Raw genomic sequence first — 25,006 nt, 5'->3', positions numbered from 1 at the left:
GGCTTCCCAGAGGCACCTGGCTGGCTGCTATCAGGATCCTGGACGGGAAGGACTTTTGCCCAATCCAGCAGCATGGGATCTTCTTATGTTCTTATGACAACAAAGCTTTGCTAAAAGGTTACTCCCATCTCTCTAGCTTTCTCCTTCATCCACCACCTTGCAGCCCCTAAACATTCCCTAGATTCTAGGGCCTAGAATACACCAAGAAAACTGCATTCCAGATAACATGGACATAATAAAGCAAGGATGGGGAACCTGTGGCCCTCTCCATCAGCCTCAAACACTGGCCATGCTGGTGGGGGGGTCTGATAGGAGATGGAGCTCAACAACATCTGAAAGGTTGCAGATGGTTCCCCAACCCACTGGTGCAAAGGGAACCTGCCGAGGAAGTTAAGCATTCCAAAGGACTTTGTTCTCAAAAATATTTGCAAACATATTTACGGGCAGAAAAACGGAACGAATGCTTAACTTGTTTTGACTCTGTGTCCAGTGTCTAAGAGAGGAGGACATCCATAGTTCTTTCACACACAAACCCCTCCCCGAAGATTTCTTTTTTAAAACAACAGATAGCCAAGGAAACACTACAGAAAAATTCCTCCATACCACAGTGCCTAGCTGGAGAGGTTAACCTTTCAAACAGCATCGATTTAAGGGACTCCTTTTATTTCCCCCCGTCTGTTGGCTTAAGAAACCACAAAACAAGCTAGGACAGTGGACTTGGCCCTTTTCAAATCAAAACTTTTTCTCCCTTTGCGGTGTTTAATCTTCGCACTTGGAACCTGCCTGCCCAAGGTATGGATTGAGTCTGACGGGAATGAAAGAATGCCACCTGCAAGGCAACAGGGCCTCTCCCCTTTCTCCCTTTCTCCCCCAATGACACAGTTCAGCAGTGGGAGATGGAAAGGCAGGAATGACTATGGCAAGTCCCACACAGAGACACACACAGACATTCCTTACGTAGAATTTAACTACATAGTGGAAGTCTCCTCTCCATAATCAGAAAAGAAGATCAAGCCCAAAACCTGTCCAACATCCTGTTAGCTACACTGGTCAACTAGGGACAAGACTGCAGTGTATTTGTATTCCCCAGCAACTAATATTCAGGGGCTTACTGCATGTGCAGAGTGCATTTCCCTCTTTGTAGCCTCCTCGAACTTGTCTAATCTCCTTTTAAAGCCATCCAAGTAGGTGGTCATCCCTGCCTCTTGTAGGAGCTGTTGTTATGTGCCGTGCAAAGAAGTACTTGATTTTCTCTGCCCTGAATCTCCCCAATATTCAGCCTCATTGAATGATCCTGGGTTCTAATATTATATGAGAGCAGGAGAAAGTCATGCATCAATACTAATGTAATTCCCCCCTTCTTTTTGGGTAGCGGGCAACAAGAACCCACAGAATTCTCTACATCACAACACCTACATTGCACCCCCAGGATCACTGGGGCAAGGCAAGCTTTTCCCAATAGTTGGCAGTTGGAAATATTATGGTTGGTTCAGAATTTGTGTAAGCACAGCACACTGGAGAAGAGTTGAAAGAGCGTGTGTTATCTCATTGGATTTTTCTACTCAAGATCACCATTAGTTAAAAGTGTTGTCAAGCTTGTTTCCAACTCTCCCCCCTTGCATGTTCTTTCAAAATAGGTGGAGTCAGGATTCTAATCTATATTGGTGAGTGGAATGTCAGATACACAGGCTCACGCCCCCAAACTCCATTAATTAGTCTGGAGTAGCTGCCACTCCCTCACGCAGCCTCAATAACTACAGTGGATCCGAATCCCCTACTTAACCCCATAAACCTGTTTTGAAAGGGCAGGATGAATCCACTCCTTTGCCATATTTCAATCTACCAACAGGCAGGGTTATTAGAGGGCAATTGATCAATATGAACCGCAGGTCCCAACCATGTTTACACAGAAGTTAGTCATACTGTATTCAACTGAGCTTACTCCCAGGTAAGTAGGGTTAGGGTTTGTTATTTTATGTGCCCTGGATAAGGAACTATGAAGAGGAAGTTACTCTGACCCCAATCCCCCCCCCCAACCAAATAAAGAATGAAAGAATTAAGTTCTCCTTAAGAACATCATGAGTGGAGGGACTCCTCAGGGAGGAGAACATGGCACTGAATAAAATTTTGTGGAAGGGTTGTGTGAAGTAGCCACTTGTCTCATACATCACTAATGACTAATACAATAATAATTTTTCCCTCGAAGATGGCACTTAACTTCAAGGGGAAAAACAAAGAGTCGAATCCTACCTGAAAACCACACCTTCTCTAACCTATATATCCTGTAAGCCCCAAATCCCAGGTATGTAAGTGGGGAGGGGCTATGGAAACCCAGTGAAGAGGGAAATGCACTTTGCACATGCTCACAGTCACTTGTTTATTATCATTACTTCAGGTGCGCCAGGGTTTTGAGGTTTAAACAAGACCTAGGGAATCAATTTCAAAGGCTGGGAGGGCTGAAGATCAAGTCCAGGTTCTGTAATTTCAGCCTAAAGCACACACCCCCCCACACACACAGTTGATTCCAAAACCCAACCCTTCAAACAAGCGAAACAACATTTTACAGATTCCATAAAGTTTGCCTTGAAGTTTCTGCCCTCCCTTTTAGGAGAAACACAGACGCCTCTCCTCCAAACCCCGCAATCAGCGAGCCAGGATCGCGCTCCTCAGACCCGTACCAATCACGAAAATAAAAGATCGTTGTGGTTGGTTTGTTTGGGGGGGGGGGTGTACCTCTCCCTTTAGAGAAAGGAAGAGCTGAGAGGCTGGGGAGGACGAGACACAAAAGTAGGTTTTGCCACAGCTCGGCGGCACAGGTTCAAAGGCGTCTCTCCGTGGTGTGAAACTAGTACACAGTTCCCCTCCCTACGGCTGACAAAACGAGAGAAAGATAATCAAACGCGTCGGATCCGATTTCAGGGGGGGGGGAGTAGGGGGGGTTACACACCACTATCATGCGGGATATAAACACAGCCGCCGTGTAAGGTCCTGTTTAGGGCTAAACAGACACTCGATTGTGTTATTGCAAAGGGCAGTTTTCTCCTCGCGATTCCGCTCAAGGCAGCCAAAAAGGAAAGAAGACGACAGATAACACACATTTTTAGACTGTTCGGGGTCACTTACCTGCTTGAGAAGCTGCAGACCGCAGGCTCCACAGGAGAAGGACCAGCCAAGGCACGAAGCTTCTAACCAAGTTGCTCTTCATCGCTGGAAGATCTTGAGTCGCTTTTGTATTTTGCCTGGGCTTTTTCCTTCCTTTCTCTGCCTTCCTCCCACCACCACTTGCTCCTGGCATGCGGCGGCGCGTTTTTCAGGCTATGGCATTCTGCATTGGGGATGAGGAAGAGGGCGGCAGGATAAGCCACCTGATCCCCAAGCGAAATGCCCACCAAGCTCTCCGGTTCTCTGGCTCAGCGGGGGTGTATGGGGCTGATCGCCTCCGTCCCCGCCGCCTCTCGACGCGGCAAGTTCTCCTCTAGAGCCAAGAACACCAGCCGTGGCGCCTTTGATCAGTTTCACTTACACACAACAACTCGCAAATTACACACACTTCATTCAAGGGGAAGCTTAAGTCGCGCCTCATTGGCTGAGGCTGCGCCCTAGCCTGGCCAATCAGAGGACAACAGTCTAAGCTCCCATGCCGAGGAGTGGAAAGCGGAGATTTGTATTAGTACTGTATTATTACTTTTTTAAAAAGAAGGGTGGAGGTAGAAAGCCTTATCTAGTTCTAGGCAAGGGTGATCCACGTTGTTGTTGTTTTGCAAACTCTCATGAAAAAGAGTTCATAATAACGGGCGCACCGCTGTGGTCAATGGATCAAACTAGCAACGAAACTACGAACTTGAGAAACCGTGCCATATCAACATAACCCATTCTCTGACTATATTGTGGATAATTTTTTGTTAGTGGTCATTTTGCTTTGAGGGTGGGGATTCCCCCCACTCCATCAAGCAATGTGTAAATTATATTAAATAAATAAATACTGCTAGTAGCAGGGACGTGCAAACAACTTTGGTTAGTAAAAATCCCACCGAGCCACGCTCCGCAGATTTAATCCACTTCCCTGATTATATCAAAAGTAGATGAGCCATTTTTCCCGTTACAATCTGACTCCTGTGTCTATACATAAATACCCTTGGCTGGACCAGGCTTCCCCTTCACCTCCAGGTTTAGTAATTAAGAAATCCTAAAAAAAGGCTCTCTCTCCCATTAAGCACACCTTGGTTCCTTAGGACTATCCTGCTATATGAAGAAGGGCAGCTGGGCTGAGGTTTTTTTTTAATTAGCTGTGATTTAACTGATATTGAAAAAGTTGAGATGCCCACCACTTTCTCCCCTTGTGTAATGTTAATTCTGTGTAATGTGTCTGAATAGATGAATTTATTTATTTGCCTGAGATGAAGCACTGACAACATATAAAACAAGCCTGCCTTGGGGTAATGTGAGTTCATTTTGCAGTTGCTGGAATCTACAAATCTACCTACCTACTTATCATGTGATTGCATGCATATTTGGGAGGAGCTAAAATATCAGCTCCCATTGCTCAATCCCAGCTCCTGCCAACCTAGCAGTTTGAAAGCACACCAAAAAGTGCAAGTAGATAAATAGGTACCACTCCGGCAGAAAGGTAAACGGCGTTTCCATGCACTCCTCTGGTTTTGGTGTTCCGTTGCACCAGAAGCAGCTTAGTCATACTGGCCACATGACCCAGAAAAACTGTCTGCGGACAAACGCTGGCTCCCTCGGCCTGTAAAACGAGATGAGCGCCGCAACCCCAGAGTCGTCTGCGACTGGACTTAACTGTTGGGGTCCTTTACCTTTACCTTTACCTTTAAAATATCAGGACTGAACAAGGGGGTGGGATTCTCTCTCTTTCAGTGAGGCCAATGTGGTCTATTGGAAACTTTGGGTATTATAACAGTGTTTTAAATGTGGTTAATGTACGGTCTGTGTCAGGGAAGAAAGGCTGTATTTCGCTCACTTTCAGGTTGTAATTCTATACATGCTTAAATGGGACTTACTTCCAAGTATATATGCACTGTCAGGTGCCCAAAGGAGATTCTTGCCACATCTGTCCAGAACATGCTTCAAAAACAAACAACACTTAAAGTAAGATTTTAGTCTTCACTGTGTAGAACGGAAACATGTCATGCCACTTCACAGACAAATGTGGTTTTTCACAGGTTGGGAAGTAGGATAGATTTCCTCTAATACTGTCACAATTCCTAAAACTAATCATCAGTAAGGTTTCCCTTTTCTTAAATCAGCTTGTTGTAGAGGCTGAAGAACTACATTTGGCTTTGGGAGAACTGAGTCCAAATCTCAGATTAGACACAGGGCTCACTAAGTAGCTTCCAGTTCCTTATCTTAGTCTTATTCAGCCCACCTCACAATGCTACTAGGAGGAGGAAGAGCCAGCCCTACTGTTGGGCAGAGGGAGGCGGCTGTCTGAGATGGCCAATGCTGATTGGCAGAAGATGCCAGAACTGTACAGTGCCATGATGTCTGCCCCCTGGACTCCCTAAGTTAGCCAGTTGGTGGAGGACCCGACTGCTGAAGAAAAATTCACCTGCCAGTTTTATTCTGTTGCATTTATATCTCACTTTTTTTCTCCAAGGAGTTAAAGGCAGCAGGTATGGTTTTCTCCCTCCTCATTTAATCCTCACAACAACCCTGTGGGGTAGGTTAGGCTGAGAGGCAGTGGCTATCCCAAAGTCACCCAGTGAGCTTCATGGCTGAGTGGGGATTTGAACCCTGGTCTCCTAGGATCTAGTCCAATAATCTAACCACTACACCACACTGCCTCTCTGTATGTGGCTTTTGTATGTGGCTTCTATATGTTGAATGAAGTGGTGGTAGTGAGAGAATCTTGTTCATAACCTCAGGCAGCAAAAATGTTTGGCCCGGTCTTGGGAAGGAGACATGAGATACAACTTGCAGAGCACTGAAAAAAGCTCCTAGAAAGGTAAATAGGAATATTTGGATTGAAGAAGAGACTATTTGAGGATGTTTCCTTAAGGCTGCTACCAGGTAACATGGGAGGACTTAACAACCTAAGAACAAATATAATGACTCAACCAAGGAAGGACATTTGGGTGGATGCTTCCATCACACCAGCCTTGTTTACGTGTATTTAGAAATCTATCAAAAAAGCTCAATCTCAGGTCCTGATTTCAGAAGCCCCCTGACAAGTTTGCTGTGCCGGGTTTTATTGTATTTCCTTACGTTTATATCGCCTTCCTTCCTTACATCATGTAACCCAAGTTAGCATACATGTCAGTCTTAGAGAAGTCCACATTTAAAGCACATCCAACACACATTTAAAGCACATGACCTTCCCCCAAAGAACCCTGGGAACTTTGTTTGTTAAGGCTGCCTGGAATGGTATCTCTGTGAATGGGGAATAGTCATTCCCAGGATTCTTTGGGGGAAGGTCATGTGATTTAAATATGTGCTAGACGTGCTTTAAATATATGTGTGGATCTGCAGTCTCCCATCCAGGCACTGTCTGAACCTCATTGGCTTTGGCAAAGTGGTAGCCTCAGCTGCCTTCAGACCATATCCTGGAACCATAGCCTTGCACATGGGGCTAGTACCTCCTTGAGCATATGTAAAGTTGAAGAACAACCTAACACCTCTAGGGTTTGGATGAAATTATTAAAGGGCAAAGAAGTGTGGATTCTAGCCACCTTTGGACTCGAGACCCTTGTTCTACAGCGCTAGATCACTGTTCCCTCTCAATATCATCAGTAGGACCCAGGAACCAGCACCTTAATGCAACGCTGTGTTTCTCTTCTGTTGTACATAAAGTTAGACCGGGTCACAGAACAGGAAAGAGAAAAATTATTTCAAGACAGCAAGAGAGTTTACTGAACATGAGAACAGCTGCGGAACTGGGTAATGCAGTACCCTGAGCGAGGGCAAAAGTTGTAACCCCCTCCAAATATTTCTTATTTGCACTATAATTCCGTTCAGTACAGTCACTTTTTATGGATCTTCTCAGTAGGTACTCCTATAATTATAGGTGGTGGTGGTGGTTATTATAATATTTTGTGCTCCCTCAGCTCTGCATGCCCACACTGCCTTAAATCTGGCACTAATAAGAACCTCCTTTCTCTCTTGCATTCTGCTTATAATGTCCCTTTTCCTCGCCATCTATTCCTCTTTTCTAATACCTTTTGAGTTCTGCTGCTGTGTCTGCCACAATCTTCTGGGAAGAGCCAATGGGAAACAAAAGCAGCCTCTATATCTATCCATCCATATCAATGGCTCTCTTTGGCCATTCAGAGTGAAGACAGCCTGGCAGAGAGGAGAGAGAGATGGATGGACTGTTACTGTTGTGTCATCATCCTTATTCTCTGCCTGGGCCTTTGGCGGGAGAGAGCAACATGAGGAGCAGCACGCCACCAGCAAGGTCACTCTGTCACAGCGCATGGCGTGGAGGGAGGGAGAGGATGGCAGAGATTCAGGAGTGGGTGCTCAGAACAATGGCCGCAGTCAGGAGAGGAGTGGGAGGAAATGAGATCAGAGATAGCGTCAGAAGAAAGCAAAGTTCATGGGCACTGGAGATGGGGCCCCCACCCTCTGCAGAAAGTAGCAGGATTCACCTGATAAGGTGTTGAAGGAAGCAGCCCTGGGGATCGATTTATCTGCTGGCAGCTTCTGAACCAAACAGACCCCTCTGGAAGGATGAACCACAGGCTAAGCATGCGAAGCACGGAAGTTGCACCTACCAGGCGGCAGAGTGTCTAAGGATAAAGTGCAAGAAATCTGTAACTGGATCTCCCAACTTTTTTATATATTAGTTCTTTTATTTATCTATTTATAAAAAATATTTAAATACTGCTGTATCATAGAAATAGATCACAGCAGTTTACAGCAATATAAAAATCATACTCACTGTAACATCAAACCCAGGAGTGGGGATCCTATGACTCTCCAGATGGTACTCATCTCTCATGATCCCTGATTGTTGACCACGCTAACTGAAGCTGGCAGGAGTTGGAGCCTAATAATAATAATAATAAATAATAATAATAATAATAATAATAATAATAATAATAATAATAATAATTTATTTGTATCCCGCCCATCTGGCCGGGCTTCCCCAGCCACTCTGGGCGGCTTCCAACAAAGATTAAAAATACATTAAAATATCACACATTAAAAACTTCCCGGAACAGGGCTGCCTTCATATGTCTACTAAATGTCAGGTAGTTGTTTATCTCTTTAACATCTGGTGGGAGGGCGTTCCACAGGGCAGGAGCCACTACCAAAAAGGCCCTATGCCTGGTTCCCTGTAGCTTAGCTTCTTGCAGTGAGGGAACCGTCAGAAGGCTCTCGGTGCTGGACCTCAGTGTCTGGGCAGAACAATGGGGGTGGAGACGCTCCTTCAGGTATACTGGGCCGAGGCCGTTTAGGGCTTTAAAGGTCAACACCAACACTTTGAATTGTGCCCGGAAACGTACTGGGAGCCAATGTAGGTCTTTCAGGACCGGTGTTATATTATCATCCCTGGTCTAATGCCCCTCTAAGTCACAGCTGTGGTCCAAAGAGCCCCAACCAATTTTTTATTATTCATGGAGGGGCGGGAATATACAGGCACTATACCAGTGACTTTAAATGCCCAGATCCTACTCCTCGATTAAAGCAGCTCTCGGGTGGAGCTGAGTTCTAATCCAGGTCAGCTCAAAATCCTGTCCAGATGAGCCACAGATGAGACATTCAGCACTGTAGCTGCTCAGCCTGTCCTTGAGGCATTGCTGAGCTTTAGCCTCAAATTTCCCTCCACCCAGCTCAGAGGATGAGTCACACAGAAAACAGGTGACACCAAAGAGGAAAAGATGGTTTCTGACATAAATAGGACCTCAGGCCTGGAATGCAAGACTAGCCTTCTGCAAACCTCAGAGCAGATTACATGGAGACAAGGTTTCAACTTGAAACCTTGCCATAAGAGAGACGCAGAGCATCTAATTGTTCCTTCGTTTTCCCCCATTACTGATCTCATGTGCTTCAGGGCACCTCTACTTTTGATGCTGTCCTCCAGAAACAGTTTGCAGTCTGTCTCACTATTCCTCCCCCCTTTCTCTTCATTCTTACTTCCTTTTGTTCTGAGCAATCAGAAAACAAAGGGGACATTCTTTGTTTTTTGTGTGTTTCCCCCCCAAATCAGCCTTGGAATGTAGATGAAGTACAAAAGCAGGGATAAGCACCTGCTGCTGCCCTCTGGCGCCATGCTGTGGCTCCTAGCTGGATGTGCATGGGGAAACCACACACATAAGTGTGAACAGATTACTGCAGAGGTTTTCAAACTTTTTGAGTCCACGGCTCCCTTAACCAACTACATTCTTTCTGTGCCACACCTGTGGGGCTCAGGAGCCCAGTTATGTCACCCCTTGCCTGCAGAGCTGGCAGCCTCTCTCCCTTTCTTGAACACCCTCCCTTGTGGAGTGTTACCTCAGCCTCCTCTCCTCTCCCCTCTCCTTGGGAGTCCTCTGAGCAGCCACTGCCCCAGGTCTCTGAGCTTCACCCCCTGCCCCAAAGAGGGGTGCCTCCCAGAGGTACAATTCGCCTGCGAAGCTTATACAGTCATACCTTGGGTTGAATGTGCTTCAGGTTGAGCGTTTTCAGGTTGCGCTCTGCGGCAACCCAGAAGTAACGGAGCGCATTGCTTTCGGGTTTCGCCGCTCACGCATGTGCAGACGCTCAAAATGACGTCATGCGCATGCGCGGAAGCAGCAAAACGCAATTCGCAGATGCGCCATCGCGTCTTACATTCTATTCAGGATGTGAACGGGGCTCTGGAATGGATCCCTTTCGCATCCCGAGATACCACTCTAGTTTATAGCCAGGGCTGCTGCAATAAACAGCTGTGCAAGCCTTTGGGAGACAGAGAAAGGAGAGGGCATCAGAGGAGGGAGGGAAGGAAAGAGAGACATAGGCCTGCGGCACCCCTGACCATCATTCAAGGCACCCCAGGGTGCAACGGCACACTAGCTGAAAACCACCGCATTAATGTAACATACTCCACGCTGGCAGCTTTTGAAAGGTTCTCAATAACTATCTCTGATCCACAGGAATGCCAACTTAGCCCCGTGACCATGGGTGCCCAGAGCAGTAGGTGCCATGCAGCGTGCATGGCCTTGGCATTGAAATTTGTGGGTGCCCAGCCCCTTCATGGGGAATTTTATGGGTACTTGGGCACCCAGGACCCCAGGGAGTTGGCACTTATGCTGATCCAGAAGGTAATTCCAGAATGTTAACTGGGGATGGCAAGAGTGGAACATACAGTGTTGATTCTAAGACAACTTCACTGGATCCCAGTTGGTTTCCAGGCCCAGTTCAAAGGGACATGTTTAACCTCTGTGGTGTTTAATTGTGTACAGCTAGGATAGCTCAAGGACCAACTTCTCCCTTTTAAAACATACCTAGGTAAAGGTAAAGGGACGCCTGACCATTAGGTCCAGTCATAACCGACTCTGGGGTTGCGGCGCTCATCTCGCTTTATTGGCCGAGGGAGCTGGCGTACAGCTTCCGGGTCATGTGGCCAGCATGACTAAGCCACTTCTGGCAAACCAGAGCAGCGCACGGAAACACCCTTTACCTTCCTGCCGGAGAGGTACCTATTTATCTACTTGCACTTTGACGTGCTTTCGAACTGCTAGGTTGGCAGGAGCAGGGACCGGGCAACGGAAGATCACCCCATTGCGGGGATTCAAACCACCGACCTTCTGATCGGCAAGTCCTAGGCTCTGTGGTTTAACCCACAACGCCACCCACGTCCCTCATAAAACATACCATACCTATTCATTAATAAAAACTTCCTGAGAAACCTAACTATAAGCCTTTAGTGGGTGGGTGGTTAGCCAAACAGGGCATTGAGACATTGGCATTCTCTTTGTAGGGTCATTGACCATGCTTCCACTCTTCTGTCTGTTAGGGAACTGATAAGAATGAGTCCTTTTTCTCCACAGAAGGGTTTTGGTGCTTATTGGTCACTTTTATCTGATTCAACTTGACATTCTTTTCTCTCCTGATTTTCCTTGCTGCACAACCTGTTTTATTATTTATGCAGTTTCATTTTTGGATGTTATGTAGTTTTTAACTGCAGGTTTTTATTAGTTGCCCTTCGGATCTATCAGCTCAGAATATAAAATAAGAACGTATTAAATTAATACATGTACAACATGACAGCAAGGATGCTTCTTTATTCCACTGTGAAAACATAGCTATAAGGAAGAAGATAGACCCCACCTGATTCTGTGGCTAAAAACAGTCAACATCCCATTAGGGATGTTTTCTGAAAAAGGAGACCATAATCCCCTCACTTTGGCCAGAAGGAAACTGAATTGTAAACCTTTTTGAAAACTGAAATATTACACAGTAAATATTGCCAGTGGTAATTCTTGTCCAGACATCCATATTCTGCAGCTGGTCATCACATATAAAACCCAATGTTCTGCTGGGATCAAATAATACAGCAGATGTTCATCTAGTTGCTGAATTTACAGAGGGCCCAGTTGCAGCAGTTTATGTAGGAACTAGGGACAGGAATGATGACCCAGACTTGATCAACATGTCAAGTTGTCATGTTTCTACAAGCCACATCATAAGCAAATAATGCAACCAAGACCATGTCCACCCCTATTTTTGCAAGGCAAATTGGTCTTCCAAGGGAAATCTTCAATTAGATTCATGATGTAAACAAGTGATGCTGAAGTGCAAGGTAAGAGGCCTCGCTCCAGACGGCCATGGGCAGGTATGATTCACCTACAGTACATTTGCACCAGGCATTAGTTTGACAAACATCCAATTAGAAGTAGTACTTGCTTTTCCACTTAGGGACTATGGCGAGTGTTCCAGTACATTGAAAATTGCTTAAAAGATTAACAGAACTGGTTTTTCTTTATATCAAGGGCTTGTTAGCATCAGAAAGTGGAACAGGATATGCTCATGCTCCTCCCTGGTGCCAGTTAACTTCTGGAAGGTCAACTTGAGTCAGTATCAATGTACATCCACAAGCATGCAAAACTGAGAACAGCATAGCATCTCAATTCAAGAAAGTTAAGTCTCAGAGTCATTCTGCATTCTGCAATCACAGCTCAAATTCTGTAATTGTATAATACTTCCTACTAGCAACATTTGGGTTTCTGAACAAGGATTTTTAGCTGGGGCTAAGAAACAGATCTGATATTTCTGAGTAAGGAAACCGCCGTGATGTGGCCTTTTTTGGTTTCTGAATGTTTAGTAAACATGAGAACATAGGAAGCGAGTCAGACCCGTAGGAGCCAACTCCTAGGGGCCAAGGTCCCTTCAGGCCCCCCAGTAAAATATTTGAGGAAGTTGCCCTAAGTTAATAGGTATTGCCATTCAAATGGTGTGCATACACCGCACTATGTAATTATGTAAGGCAGGGCTTACCCGCTCCCCCCAATATTTTATTTGAGTTGGCACTGAAACCATTGGTCCACCAAGCTCAATAATGCTGATATGCCAAGGGAACCTTTTCAACTCAATTCCTGTTTGGGGGCACCATATGCCAATGGTGGGCAGAGGCAGAGGGAAAATGGACAGAGAAACAGATGCATGTGATTCTTACCTTTGTTCAGTAGGCTATATATCAGCAGTGCTGCTTTTAATGTTTTATGACGGTGAACTTCCCTTCTGGTCACAGAGGTGTATATCCTGATACTCACATTGCAGTGGAGACGGCCAGCTTCATCATTATTATTTTTTTAAAGCCCCAACACTGCAATTGCAATAAACATAATCCATCATCATCATTTCAATACTGCAGGTTGGAAACAGAGAGGAAGTGCAGATTATAACAGCCCTGCAATTGACACCTGTGTTATTGTCTCCATACATGATGTTGGGGGCAGGAGTTTACAGCATATCCTCCACTTTTCTCCAGTTAAAATAGGAACGCCCTATCTAAATAATAATAATAATAATAATAATAATAATAATAATAATAATAATAATTTTGTTTATGCCCCACCCATCTGAATGGATTGCTCAAGCCACTCTGGGTAGCTTCCAACATATATAAAAACATAATAAAACATTAAACATTTAAAAACTTCCCTATACAGGGCTGCCTTCAGATGCCTTCTAAAGGTTGTATAGTTGCTTATCTCCTTGGCTCAGGGGTCACAAAACTCCATACCCTCCAACATTTCTCTGATGAAAATAGGGATGTCCAGTGCTTTTTTCTGAGGGGACGCAGGGGTACGCATACCCCTAAACATTTTGTGAATCTTTGTACTTTTGCCCATTTACTGTATTTATTTTCCCCCGATTTGCACTACAAAATGGTGATTTTCTTGAGTCAAAATGAGAGTACCCCTAAACATTGTTTTTTGGGGGGGAAGCACCGGGGATGTCCTATGGAAAAGTGGGACATTCTGGGATTAAATCAGAAACTGGAATGGCTTCTGTAAACCTGGGACTGTCCCTGGAAAATAGGGACATTTGGAGGGTCTGTTACAGTTATCCTGTATTGTCACGATTATCATATTATCAAGTGAGGGGCTGAGACTGGCAGATATTCTGATAAGGAGAGTTATTACAATGGGGCTTTCTCCATCCCTGGCATAGGCCCAAGGCTTAGTGGTGCTAGGTAAATGGAGTCCTGTCAACTACCACAGAGAGGTGTCATTTCTGGGAGGCCTTGGCAGGCTCTCAAATAAAACAACAATGGGTGGGGAACCTTAAACTGAGCCTGAAGGCCACTTTTTTCGTTCGAGGGGCCAGACGCCAGTACTGGGTGAGGCTAGAGGGCAAAGTGGGCCTTGCAACTGTGAGGGGAGAGACTCCATCAGGCAAGGCCTCCTTCCACCTGCCTTGCTCCACCCTCTAGTCTCTGCTTCTCAATTTGTATTGTATTATTTTATGTACTGTGGCTTGCCATTGTTTTATTGATTATAGTTTTAGAAATTATTTATTGTAACTGTTGAGTGGATTTTTATTTAACTTTTATATGTTCATATTATTTTATACTACTCTACTAATTGTTGAATATTACTTTTTGATGTAGGTTGCTTATTTTAAAGTTTTGTTTTATTATCATTTTTGTATTGCATTAGATTGTTATAAGATGTACATTTTTTTGTTTCTTCCGCTTGTATTGTAAGATAGAAAGTCGGTATACAAATAATAATAATAATAATAATAATAATAATAATAATAATAATAATAATAATAATAATAAATAGGTGTGTTACCTTTGTACACTAGGCTAGCTTCAACACCCTCACACGTTCCTCTTTCCAGGCGTGCAGGAGGCATTAGCAGAATTTCAAGTAACTGTTCCAGACAGGTAAAAACACCCGAGCAGAGTACAAAACAGGCTTGTGGCTCAGGGAAGAGAGCTGAGAGAGGCCTGGAAGGCTCATTTGGGCTTTTAAGCCCAAAGCCTTTCCCCAGGCTCACCCTCTGTACAGTGATACCTTGGGTTACATACACTTTAGGTTACATATGCTTCAGGTTGCAGACTCCCCTAACCCAGAAGTAGCACCTCAGGTTGAGAACTTTACCTCAGGATGAGAACAGAAATCGTGCTCCGGCAGCGGGAGGCCCCATTAGCTAAAGTGGTGCTTCAGGGACGTGAGGTCACCAGGCTAAATAAATGGACTAATGGACTATGGTTTTGGGATTGAAACCGGGGAGGGAAGGGTGGGGTTGGGAAATCCAAAGGGGGCCTGATCTTTTTTACTCTGTGTTTAATTTTTATGCTGTTATCACTATGAGAATGGGGAATTCGTGGAAGGGAATTAGGGTCAACCTTAGAAAAAGTTTTTTTTATAAATGATTAAGGTACATAAGTTAAAAGTTGATATACAAATTGAACTAAATATAACAACGAATTAAGGGCAAAAATTTAATATAAATAAATATAATAACAAATTAAGGTTAAGAAATTAGAGATAAGAACTTGTTGGATAAATATTCGGATTTGGAATACAAGAAGGGGAGGTGAGGGGAAGTCATGGAAAGAAGTTATTGAAAATGGGACTTTAAAGGTTGAATTTTTTTGTTTTTTCTTTTTTGTTTTTGATTTTCTGTATTATTGGAAACTCTAATAAATATTACTTTAAAAAAATAATAAAGTGGTGCTTCAGGTTAAGAACAGTTTTCAGGTTAAGAACGGACCTCCGGAACAAATTAAGCACGTAACCAGAGGTACCACTGTATACACATTTCCCATTTAGGATGATCTGCAGGATGCAGGACCACCAGCCCCTTAATGCCACACAGTGCTTCTCTCTCCCCTCCAAGCATGTAGAATTAAGACTGGATCCACATAAAGGGGAATACTTGTTTCAAGACAAGCCAGCAAAAGAGTCTGCTGAGCCTAAGAGCATCTGTTTCTCTTGTGCATTCTGCCACAGCCTTCTCGTCGGTCGCCCTTTTGCAATAACTTTTGAGTCCCACTGCTGTCTCTGCTGCAAAATTATAGAAAAAGCCTATGAGAAACAAAAGCGACCACTGTTATCTATCCATCCGTTCAGATGGCTGCCATTCCAAGCAGAGAGAGAGAGAGAGAGCCTGGCAGAGAGGAAGGAAGGAAGGAAGGAAGGAAGGAAGGAAGGAAGGAAGGAAGGAAGGAAGGAAGGAAGGAAGGGCTGGGTTATTACTGTTGTGGCATCATCCTCATTCCCTGCCTGGGCCTTTGGTGGCAAAGGATGGCAGGAGCAGCGCCACAGCCACTGGCAAGGTCACTCTGTCACAGTGCATGGCATGGAGAGAGGGAGAGGATGGCAGAGATTCAGGAGTGGGCGCTGAGAACAATGGTTGCAGTCAGGAGAGGAGTGGGAGGAAATGAGATCAGAGATAAGTGTCAGAAGAAAGCAGAATTCATGGGCGCTCGCTGCAAACAGGGCCTCCCAGCCTCAGTTAAAAAACAACTGATGGGGGCTGATGTGCTGAAGGCAGCAGCCCTGTCTCTTGGCAGATCTGTCTCTTGGCAGCTTCCGAGCCAAGCAGGCCCTATGGAAGGACGGGCCATAGGCCAAGGATACGAGGCACGGAAGGGACACCAAGCAAGCAGCAGTTCCCCCATGCAGCCCTTTTCCTGATTGAATTCCCATTATGCTTCATGCGATCTTCAAAATTAATTTTTAAAAATGGCAAAACATTATTACCCTTCTGAAGCACAGTATTCTGTAATCAACAAAACCCCTTTGGTGTTCAGAGTCATTGGTGCCAGTGTGGCACCTTCACTAGAAAGTCACAAAAAAGTGAGCAAGCTGTGCGCATGCGCATTGAAGAGGAAGCATGATGCTGGAGCCTAAAGTCTCCAGCTTGCAAGTCTTGAAATGAGAATATACAAGGTGTTAAGATGAGGTAACTGGGGTAGTTTCTTGTCTGGTGGAAGGGTGTGAATGTGTGGTCCCCTGAGGTTGTTGGAACAAAGAAGTAATAATGTTTGCTTGCAACGTTACTGAATATATCAAATATAGCCGTTTTTAGAGATCATAACTCTTTCGTTTTAAGCAAGGATATAAATCACCACGGGATCCAATCAGATTTGACCTTTAAGTGCTCTACTACCCAATTTGGAGCAGGACCTATAGCTGTGACATGTGATCTCCTGGCAATAGTTGGGAATCCAGAAACAACTGGAAGGCTACAGGTTTATCATCACTAGTTAAAACATCCCACTTCTCTACTCTAGCTCTGGTCCAAACTGCCCCAACTGTTGTTGAGGAAATATACAGGAACCACGCAAGTGACTTTCAACCTGCTTAAAGAGTTATTAAATGCCCAAATCCTACCCCGAGATTAGAACATCTCTCAAGTACAGTTGAGTTCCAATCCAAGTCAGCTCAAAGTCCTGCCCAGATGAGCCACAGGTGAGAAACTCAACATGGCGGCTACTCAGCCTGCCTTTAGGAATTGCTGGGCTTTAGCCACAAATTTCCCTCCACCCAACTCAGAGGGTGAATAAGACAGGAAATAGGTGACACCAAAGAGGAGGGGAAAAGTTACTGTTGATCTAATTATGGCCTCAGGTCGTTTCTTGGCCTGTAATATGTTAAGAGTTTTGATTATAAACTCTTCATTGTTCACACAATCCCAAAGTGAGAAACACGTAAACATAATAAAACAGTTCAATTAAATATACCTTGACTATTTTGACATCAGAACGTCTAATTGTTACCTGGTTACTTCCAATCTCTGCAGGGCCTTGATCTCATAGGCTTCAGGGGACCTCTAATTTATTCCTGTCCTCCCTAAACTGTTTGCAATCTTTTTCTAATATCCCCCCCACACTATTTCTTCAATCTTCCTCCATGTGTTCTGATACAAAGTAGTTAGAAAGCCAGAGATACATTCTGTTTAATAAAAATCATCACCGTTTCATATTGTTATGGATTTGGAACAATGCACAGTACTGTATTAGGAAGTAAGCACCTAGAGCTGCCCTCTGCTGCCACCCTGTGCCTACTAGCAGGAACTACATGAGAAATAAATCACCCAAACCAGGAAATTTGAATCTTCTCCATATTCAGATTTGATGACTGCAACAGACTCTATTGAGCAGATATTACAATTGGTCCAGCATGTGGCTGCCATAATTTTAAGTGGGTCAAACAACTTCTTTGCGTTGTTATGGTCCAAAGAAAGGCAGAGTAATACGTTTGGCACCAGCTTGGCTGCAGGAGTTGCCAGAAGTCAGTGTACAACGTGCCATCCAACAGTAGATGTAGAACGATGTAGGGGGTTGCTAAAAGGGACCAGGCATTTCAAATGTAGTACGTTGGTCCTTGCTCTTTTGCCTTGCCTGCCAGTGCATCCCAGGGCCCCATTCAGTGGGCTCATTTTAACCTATAATGCTGCAAAACAGCCAAGGACCCCAGTACCTGAAGCACAGCGATCCCAGAGTGTGCTCGAACCACCAACCTTCTGGTTAACAGCAAGATACACCAACTCATTGTGCCACTGGGGGCTCTACCTGTGGAATCGTCTCCCCAGAGTTCGCCAAAGTGTATGGGGCCTATGGTGTTTGGGGGTTACTTACTTTTATATAAGGGCATTTTCTTTTGGACTGTATCCAACAAAGCTCCACTGGCACGTCAGACTTGTATGCATGCAACAGATCTTCCTCTTCATCTCCCGTCTCATCCAGCCCCTTCCCCCATCAGTGCCAGGAGGGTGGGAGTTAATCTTTTGAATGAGTTATCATAAACCAGGAATTACCTCTGTGTGGCTTGGAGAATGGTTTCCAAACCATCTTAAACACAGTACTACCTTGCAGTACTTTCACCAGTCATAGTGGGAGTTCTTACCTAGAGATCCACATTCTGGTGGTTGTGGATTAAACAAAGGTTCTGCTAGGCTCAATGAATGTAGAAGGGGTTAAGGCCAAACACAAGAATTATGACCCAGATTGGATCATCATGTTGTCATGTATATATACAAGCCACATCATAAACAAAGAATGCAACCCAGACCATGTCCACCCTTATTTTTGCAAGGCAAATTGGTCTTCCAAGAGAAACCTTCAATTAGATTCATGATGTAAACAAGCAATGCTGAAATGCAAGGTAAGAGGCCTTGCTCCAGACTGCCATGGGCAGGCATGATTCACCTACAGTGCACTTGCACCGGGCATTAGTTTGACAAACATCCAATTAGAAGTAGTACTTGCACTTCCACTTAAGGACTATGGTGACTTTGTAAAGCACATCAAAAACTAGCAAAATAATTCATATTTAGGAAAGCCTTCAGGTTCAACGAAGCTTACTCCCAGGTAAGCAGGTTTAAGTTTGCGGCCTAAATGTTCTTTTCTTTATACTGGGTTGGATTTACTCTTCCTTCTGCTAAAAAGGGCTCCTTCTATTTGCTGAAATAGCTCTGATCAAGGGGAGACTTCTGCTAGACGAAGCAGTAGAGTTGTTTTTGCTGCATTCCTCTTTCCTCTATAGCCTTCAGCATCACCTCGCTGCTCAGAAAGATCCCTTAACACCCCCCCCCGAGCCAGAGCAGCTTTTTAAGGAACTGTCAAAAGAAGGAAAAACCCTGCTTAACTCCAGTGGAGTGTTATTCCACTCAGCCCAAGTATGAATGTGATCAAGTAAACTTTTTGTATTAGAGGTGGGCAAGTTTGAATCCTCCAAAAGCTGTTATAATACAGCTATATCTGAGAAGCATAAAAAAGGAACACAATGTACATGCTTCTCCCAGGCCCTAGCTACTTCCAGAAGTAGTTACTGGTCAGTGTGAGGACACATCAAGAGTTCATTTCCAGTGTGCAGGCCCACACAAGCGCAAACTGAGTAGAAACAAAGTTGGAGGTGCTTTGTGCATCAATTGATCCAATCCACCGCTTGATCTATGAAACCTGAAACTAAAGCATCCACAATACGCATGTGGCCAGCCTCTGCTTGAAGATACACCACTACATTTAGCCTAACTCTCTGGAGCACAAAGTAACAAGTCTCTGCTAGCTTCTATGGCAGTCCTTAAAGTGCCTGATTATTTGCTTACACCCACACCCACCCAGTTCCTTACCTCATACAACCTTTTTCCAATACAGCTGACCACATCTTTGTTGCCCTCCACCAAACCTATTCAGTTTGTTCAGCTCTTGTTAACCATTTTGTGGTTGTGGGCAAATTTGGAAACACAAGAAACTGTTCTGAGCTACACACACACACACACACACACACACACACACAATCACAGAGGCAAGTACACCCCGCCCCACTGCCATGCAGCCAGTCTCTTTCCACCCACCAGCAATTAGCTTGAAAAAACGTGTTTTACCTTTTTCTGAACCCTAATTTGCAGGGAGGGAATCTTCCTGGAAACTCCCCAAGAAGGTCACCCACAAATGATGGGGGGGGGGGGGGGAATCAAGGAATGTTCTCACCAGTGAAAACACATCACATGGCATTCTTGGCTTCTAAACATTGAACACATTTCCCATTACTTCAGTCCTGCCCATAAACGTGAGGACTACCAATACAAATGGCACTCTACATCTAAACATACAGATTTCCAAGTTCCACAGTCAGTATGCCTAAATAACGGCTAACAAGAAGACATCCACCCCTTAAAGTCCAGCCGTGTAAAAACAACACTCTAAACCAATAACGCATAAAGACCAGCTGTGAATTTATTGTGTCAATAGTAGAAACTGGCATCATTCAAACCATCTCTTTACATAGGCTTAGGGGGTGGTCTTGGTGCAGCACCCTGGGGGGAAAAAAAGAAAGGTTGTGTTAGGGGACAGTTATTTAATTATGACACAGTTATTTAAATCAAGACAATACTCAATTGCCATCACAAGACCAATTTGATACAGGTGAGTTGCAACAAATGAACAATGCAAGGGAAGCAGTCTGGGGAGCTGGCCTTGCCCTTTTGGCGTCATCTTCAACTTTGAGATTAGGCATTTTAATGAATCCTGGCTTATATACATCACCATGTACACAGGTGGCACAGCAGGAGCTGCAGTGCAGCTGCCTCCTGGGGCAGACTATGGCTCTATAACAGCCTTTCTCAACCTGTGGGTCTCCAGATGTTGTTGAACTACAACTCCCATCACCCCTAAGAAGGGCAGAGCTCAGGGATGATGGGAGTTGTAGTCCAACAACATCTGGAGACCAACAGGTTGAGAACCACTATAAGGTTCAGTAAGAACCCGGAGATGCAATTATTCCTGCAACATTCTGGTGCCTGTATTCCGTATTATTTCCAACCTCTTCCCCATGTAATTTTTCATTGGCACTCAATACAAACTGCAAATCTCTACTGTAAGCCACACACAAGGCTTCCTACAAAAAAACTGGGAAAGGATGCCAGCTGGTATAAAAGGGCATAGATCAAGAATCTCAGAAAAAGCAGACACACAAAAACCCTATGTTTTTTTAAAACGGGATCACAGGAAAGTGCTCAATTTTTATGCTCGGGACATTTTGTTACATAATAATGCAATATCTTAGTGCAAAGGGGCATTTCAATGCTGATGGTGCCTCACCAGCTAGGAGGTTTTGAAGTGCATAACTTTAAGAACAGCTTTAAGACAATACACTTACAGCAGGCCTGAACCGGGGTGGAGGGGTACGGTCCTTCCGGGCCTCACGGGAACGGTTCCTCACCACCTTGCTGTGGATGGCACAGCTAACACAATAGTGAAGCTTCACATAGAGTTTGGGCAGCACATATGCTGGAGAGAAAGGAAGAAGCAACAGAGCTAAGTACACAGGCATGCAACGTTTGCATTACAGAAAGGCAAAATCCAGTTCTTATATAGCACCCATGAAAAGCTTCCGAAGTCTTCCAATGGATGGAGTACTGCTGGTTAAGCTCATTAATGGGCTCTGAATTTTCCAAAGGAAAACCAGCATATAAAATAGTATTTTAAAAGAAAAATATTCAGGAGCTTAAAACTTTAAAGAGAAGTATGCCTCATGTTTATTCTGACAGAACAAAGCAGACTAAGCATACAACACACTTCAATTAAGAGTCATAATGGGATTTGATTTCTGTTTTTACACAAAGAAATCCGTCTTCATTCCACCCTTCTCAAACTTTATGAATACTGGTAAATCAGAAGTAGTGCATGGAGACATAAGATACTTACAGTCAAACACACTTGCTTCCGAGATATCTCGGACTGCGGCTGCTTCTACTATGTTTCGGATGACAAACTTCTTAATGGCCTTGTCCTTTGGGACACAGCGGGCACAGTTGGTACAGCGAATAGGCTGGACATGTCCCCGGCCCTTCTTGGCACGGCCGTTATTCCTTCTCTTCTTGGTCTGTTTACAGAGACAGAAATTTTTAAATATTAAGGTATTGGAGAACCAACATAGCGCTACAGAACACAGGAAAAGCACTGCTCAATACCAAGCAGTATATTCGAAATACCTCTCACTTGGGCATCTCTGGTAAGCATCAGCTCCAGAGATAGACAAGGAAACTTTGCAGCAAATAAAACAGGCATAGGCAAACTTGGCCCTCCAGATGTTTTGGGACTACAATCCCCATCACCCCTGACCACTGGTCCTGTTAGCTAGGGATGATGGGAATTGTAGTCCCAAAACATCTAGAGAGCAGTTTGCCTATGCCTGAAATAAAAGCAGAGATCCCTAAAATCACCCAAATTCACACCATAACTAACGAATAAGTCTGAACGTTCAGGATACCTCTGATAAGCTGTTGATGGGGTCAAACGAAGCTAATGGATTTAAGTACCATAATGTCCTCACCTGTGAGCTTCAACAGCACTGGCTTCTGGTTCATTACGATATATGGTGACAGCTACTAGCTTAAATCATGGGCATAGCCAGGAGTGGGGCAGCTAACCTCCCCAATAAAAAAAATAAAAATGGCTTAACTAAAAGCAGAAATAATCAGAATATTTGAAATTGAAATGCTCTCTGAGATCAGTTGGGATGTTGTGGCATGTTCTAGCAATGCAATTGGCAACCCAGCTGCGTGATAGGTGTGGCTTCTGTTAAGTGACCCATTGTGTCGCAGGTAGCTCATCCTGCCCCCCCTTAACATAAATCTTGGAAACACCCATGGCTTAAATGATTTTGAAAAGAAAGAGTTGCGACATTCATGGCAGTTAAATAGGATTTCCATGTTATTATAGATTTTACCCATGGATATCAGGCACTGATAATAAGAAAGCACCGTTGCTTTTGTGTCCCATTCACAAGCTTTCCAGAAGTATCTGCCCAACCACTTCTGGATACAGAATGGGCTACAGTGGACAGCTGTAGGACTGATGCAGCTGGCCCAAACATGAATTTGGAGACCTATTTCTGAATCTTTTACCATATATCTGCATAGTGGTCATGTTCCTGTTGTGACCCACCCTGGATCAGGCCATGGCCCATCACTGGAAGTCAACTTTTCTCAACCTTTTGTCCTCCAGGTGTTTTGGAGTGCAACTTTCGCTATCCCTGACCACTTTTAGAGGAGTTGTAGCCCAAAAAACTTGCAGATGGCCAAATTGGGGGAAAGTTGCTTTAAGTGATGAGTTAGGATCCCAAACAGTACACACTCCATTCTAAGTGAGATCAAATGGCACCCTGCAGTATTTCTGCTTCTTTAAGTGTTTGTTTGGTTTGTGAAAAAGAAACTAAGTCACTAAAAAATAAAATGGGTTTCTTGTTACAGGCTGGGATTTAAAGTGATTCCAGTGACACATTTTTTTAAATGTTTGGTATTCCCCCCCAAACCCAACAGAACTAGGTGACAGAAAGATAAGTAAGTAACGTGCTAACAAATAAAGCAGTTCCCATGTTAAAAGGTGGGTTTAATGGTAATTCTATTCTCAAATCTGGCCAGTGTTTGCAGCCTCCTCCCAGCTTCCCAGTTATGGCTGAGCAGGTGCATCATAGACAGGCCTGTAAAGGTTAGCAATTCCTTCCTCCCCCCCTTCCCACACGACCACTGCCTATTCACATGCAGCAGGGTGACTTGAACCTTCAGTATAATGGTAGAGGCTGAGGTGTTCAAAGAACCAGAGGCATCATAACACTATTTTCACCTGCAAAATGTGTGTGCACTATGCCCACTGCCACTCACCTCCTAGAGCCACACCAACGCATTTTTTTTGCGAGTTCTAGTTATTTATGTACACCCTGCCTTTCATCATGGGACTCCAGGAAGCATAGGAGCAATTCCCTGGCAATATTCCATTTAAGTGCAGACCAGACCCAGGGGCCTGCTTAGTGTCTGCAAGGTGTCTTCAAGTGCATCTTTTGAGCTCTCCCAGGCGCCAGTGACATCTCCTGCCCCCTTTTACATTCTTTAAATTGCGCCTTTTCAGTTCAGTATTAAATCTTTCAGTTTGCGAGCCCAAGTCTGAGAGATCTGAACAAGAGGCAGCCAGGACAGAATGTGAATGTTTTCAAGCACCAATCCTGTCTCTCGCTCTTCATGGAAAGGAGGGGAATCCTCATGTTCCCGGGGGAACGTTCATAATCATCATCATCTATTATTTATACCCTGCCCATCTAGCTGGGTTTCCCCAGCCACTCTGGGTGGCTCCCTACAGAATATTAAAAACACGATAAACCCAGAAACTCCCTAGCGAGCACAGGAGCCAACTCCTGGGGGTCTTTTCGGCTCCCCCAATAAAATATTTGAGGGGTCCGAGCCCCCCCAAGTTGATGGCCATTGCCATTCAAAAGGTGTGTATGCATTACGTCAGTGTGATCGATTATTTGGGGCGGGGATTACCTGCCCCCCACCCCACCCAATACAGTGGTACCTCGGGTTACATATGCTTCAGGTTACACTCTGCTAACCCAGAAATAGTATCTCGGGTTAAGAACTTTGCTTCAGGATGAGAACAGAAATTGCAGCGCGGCAGCAGCGGGAGGCCCCATTAGCTAAAGTGGTGCTTCAGGTTAAGAACAGTTTCAGGTTAAGAACGGACCTCCGGAACGAATTAAGTACGTAACCAGAGGTACCACTGTATTTTATTCAAGCTGCTCACCCCCAGCAAGCTAGATGAGGCGGGCTGCCCTGCAGGCAATCATGCGCACGGAGGACGGGCCCGTCACGAGGCCCAGAGGGGTCCCGAGAGGGAAGCCGGCGCCAAAGGAGCAGGAAAAAGGGGGGAGACGGGCTGTACCAACTGGAGCCCGAAAGGGGGGGGATACCTGAGGAATGTTGAGGTGGGGGGTGTTTGAGGGCCGAGACGGTGACCCGGAGCCGTTAACTCCAAGCCGTTAAAGGGGAACAGGATGGCAGCTCCACCACCAAACCCATTCAAATTCCTAGCTATTTCGCTCTTCCCGCTCCCGCCCTCCCAAACTCAGGGCTTCGGCCTCCATTCCCCTTTCTCTGGCCCAGCGGAGCCACACGCGCAACTCTACCCACCATTTCGGCGCTCAAGAAGAGGCGAAAGAGGATCCGGCGGCCGCCCTGCGATCCTTATATAGCTATCCCTCCGCGAGGCGGAAACGCTTCACCTCATTTCCGCCCACGGTGAAAAAAGAGGTTTTCAAAGAACGGGTTAAGGGGGCGGGGG

The 25,006-nt window shown here is 44.9% G+C and overlaps 2 protein-coding genes and 1 long non-coding RNA gene across 4 annotated transcripts in view; all 3 read right to left on the bottom strand.

Moving 5' to 3' along the window:
• The window catches only part of ERBB3 (erb-b2 receptor tyrosine kinase 3), a 99,982-nt gene extending 96,441 nt beyond the window's left edge, over nucleotides 1-3,541 (bottom strand). The window contains exon 1 of the mRNA XM_083489853.1: nucleotides 3,124-3,541. Within this exon, the coding sequence (XP_083345979.1) occupies nucleotides 3,124-3,295 (172 nt within the window). The 5' untranslated portion in view covers nucleotides 3,296-3,541. The remainder of the gene's footprint in view (nucleotides 1-3,123) is intronic.
• Nucleotides 3,542-4,889: 1,348 nt separating this feature from the next.
• LOC310700701 lies at nucleotides 4,890-14,598 on the bottom strand. Of its 2 annotated transcripts, XR_014522732.1 has the most exons (5): nucleotides 14,226-14,598; nucleotides 12,599-12,748; nucleotides 7,901-8,008; nucleotides 7,176-7,299; nucleotides 4,890-5,085 (listed from the first exon to the last, which is right to left on the bottom strand). It is a non-coding gene; the product is annotated as an uncharacterized lncRNA (long non-coding RNA). The 2 variants fall into 2 exon arrangements; XR_014522733.1 differs by lacking the exon at nucleotides 7,176-7,299.
• Nucleotides 14,599-20,107: 5,509 nt separating this feature from the next.
• RPS26 (ribosomal protein S26) lies at nucleotides 20,108-24,968 on the bottom strand. The gene is made up of 4 exons (XM_083490617.1): nucleotides 24,856-24,968; nucleotides 21,596-21,773; nucleotides 21,048-21,178; nucleotides 20,108-20,205 (listed from the first exon to the last, which is right to left on the bottom strand). The coding sequence occupies exons 1-4, from the start codon at nucleotides 24,856-24,858 to the stop codon at nucleotides 20,170-20,172; spliced, it is 348 nt and encodes a 115-aa protein (XP_083346743.1). The 5' UTR covers nucleotides 24,859-24,968; the 3' UTR covers nucleotides 20,108-20,169.
• Nucleotides 24,969-25,006: the final 38 nt, after the last annotated feature.

This window comes from Podarcis liolepis (genome assembly GCF_965112155.1).
Source record: "Podarcis liolepis genome assembly, chromosome: 2".
NCBI lineage: Eukaryota > Metazoa > Chordata > Lepidosauria > Squamata > Lacertidae > Podarcis > Podarcis liolepis.
The sequence above is the reverse complement of the archived record's forward strand: the minus strand, read 5'-3'. Positions and strand labels throughout refer to the sequence as shown.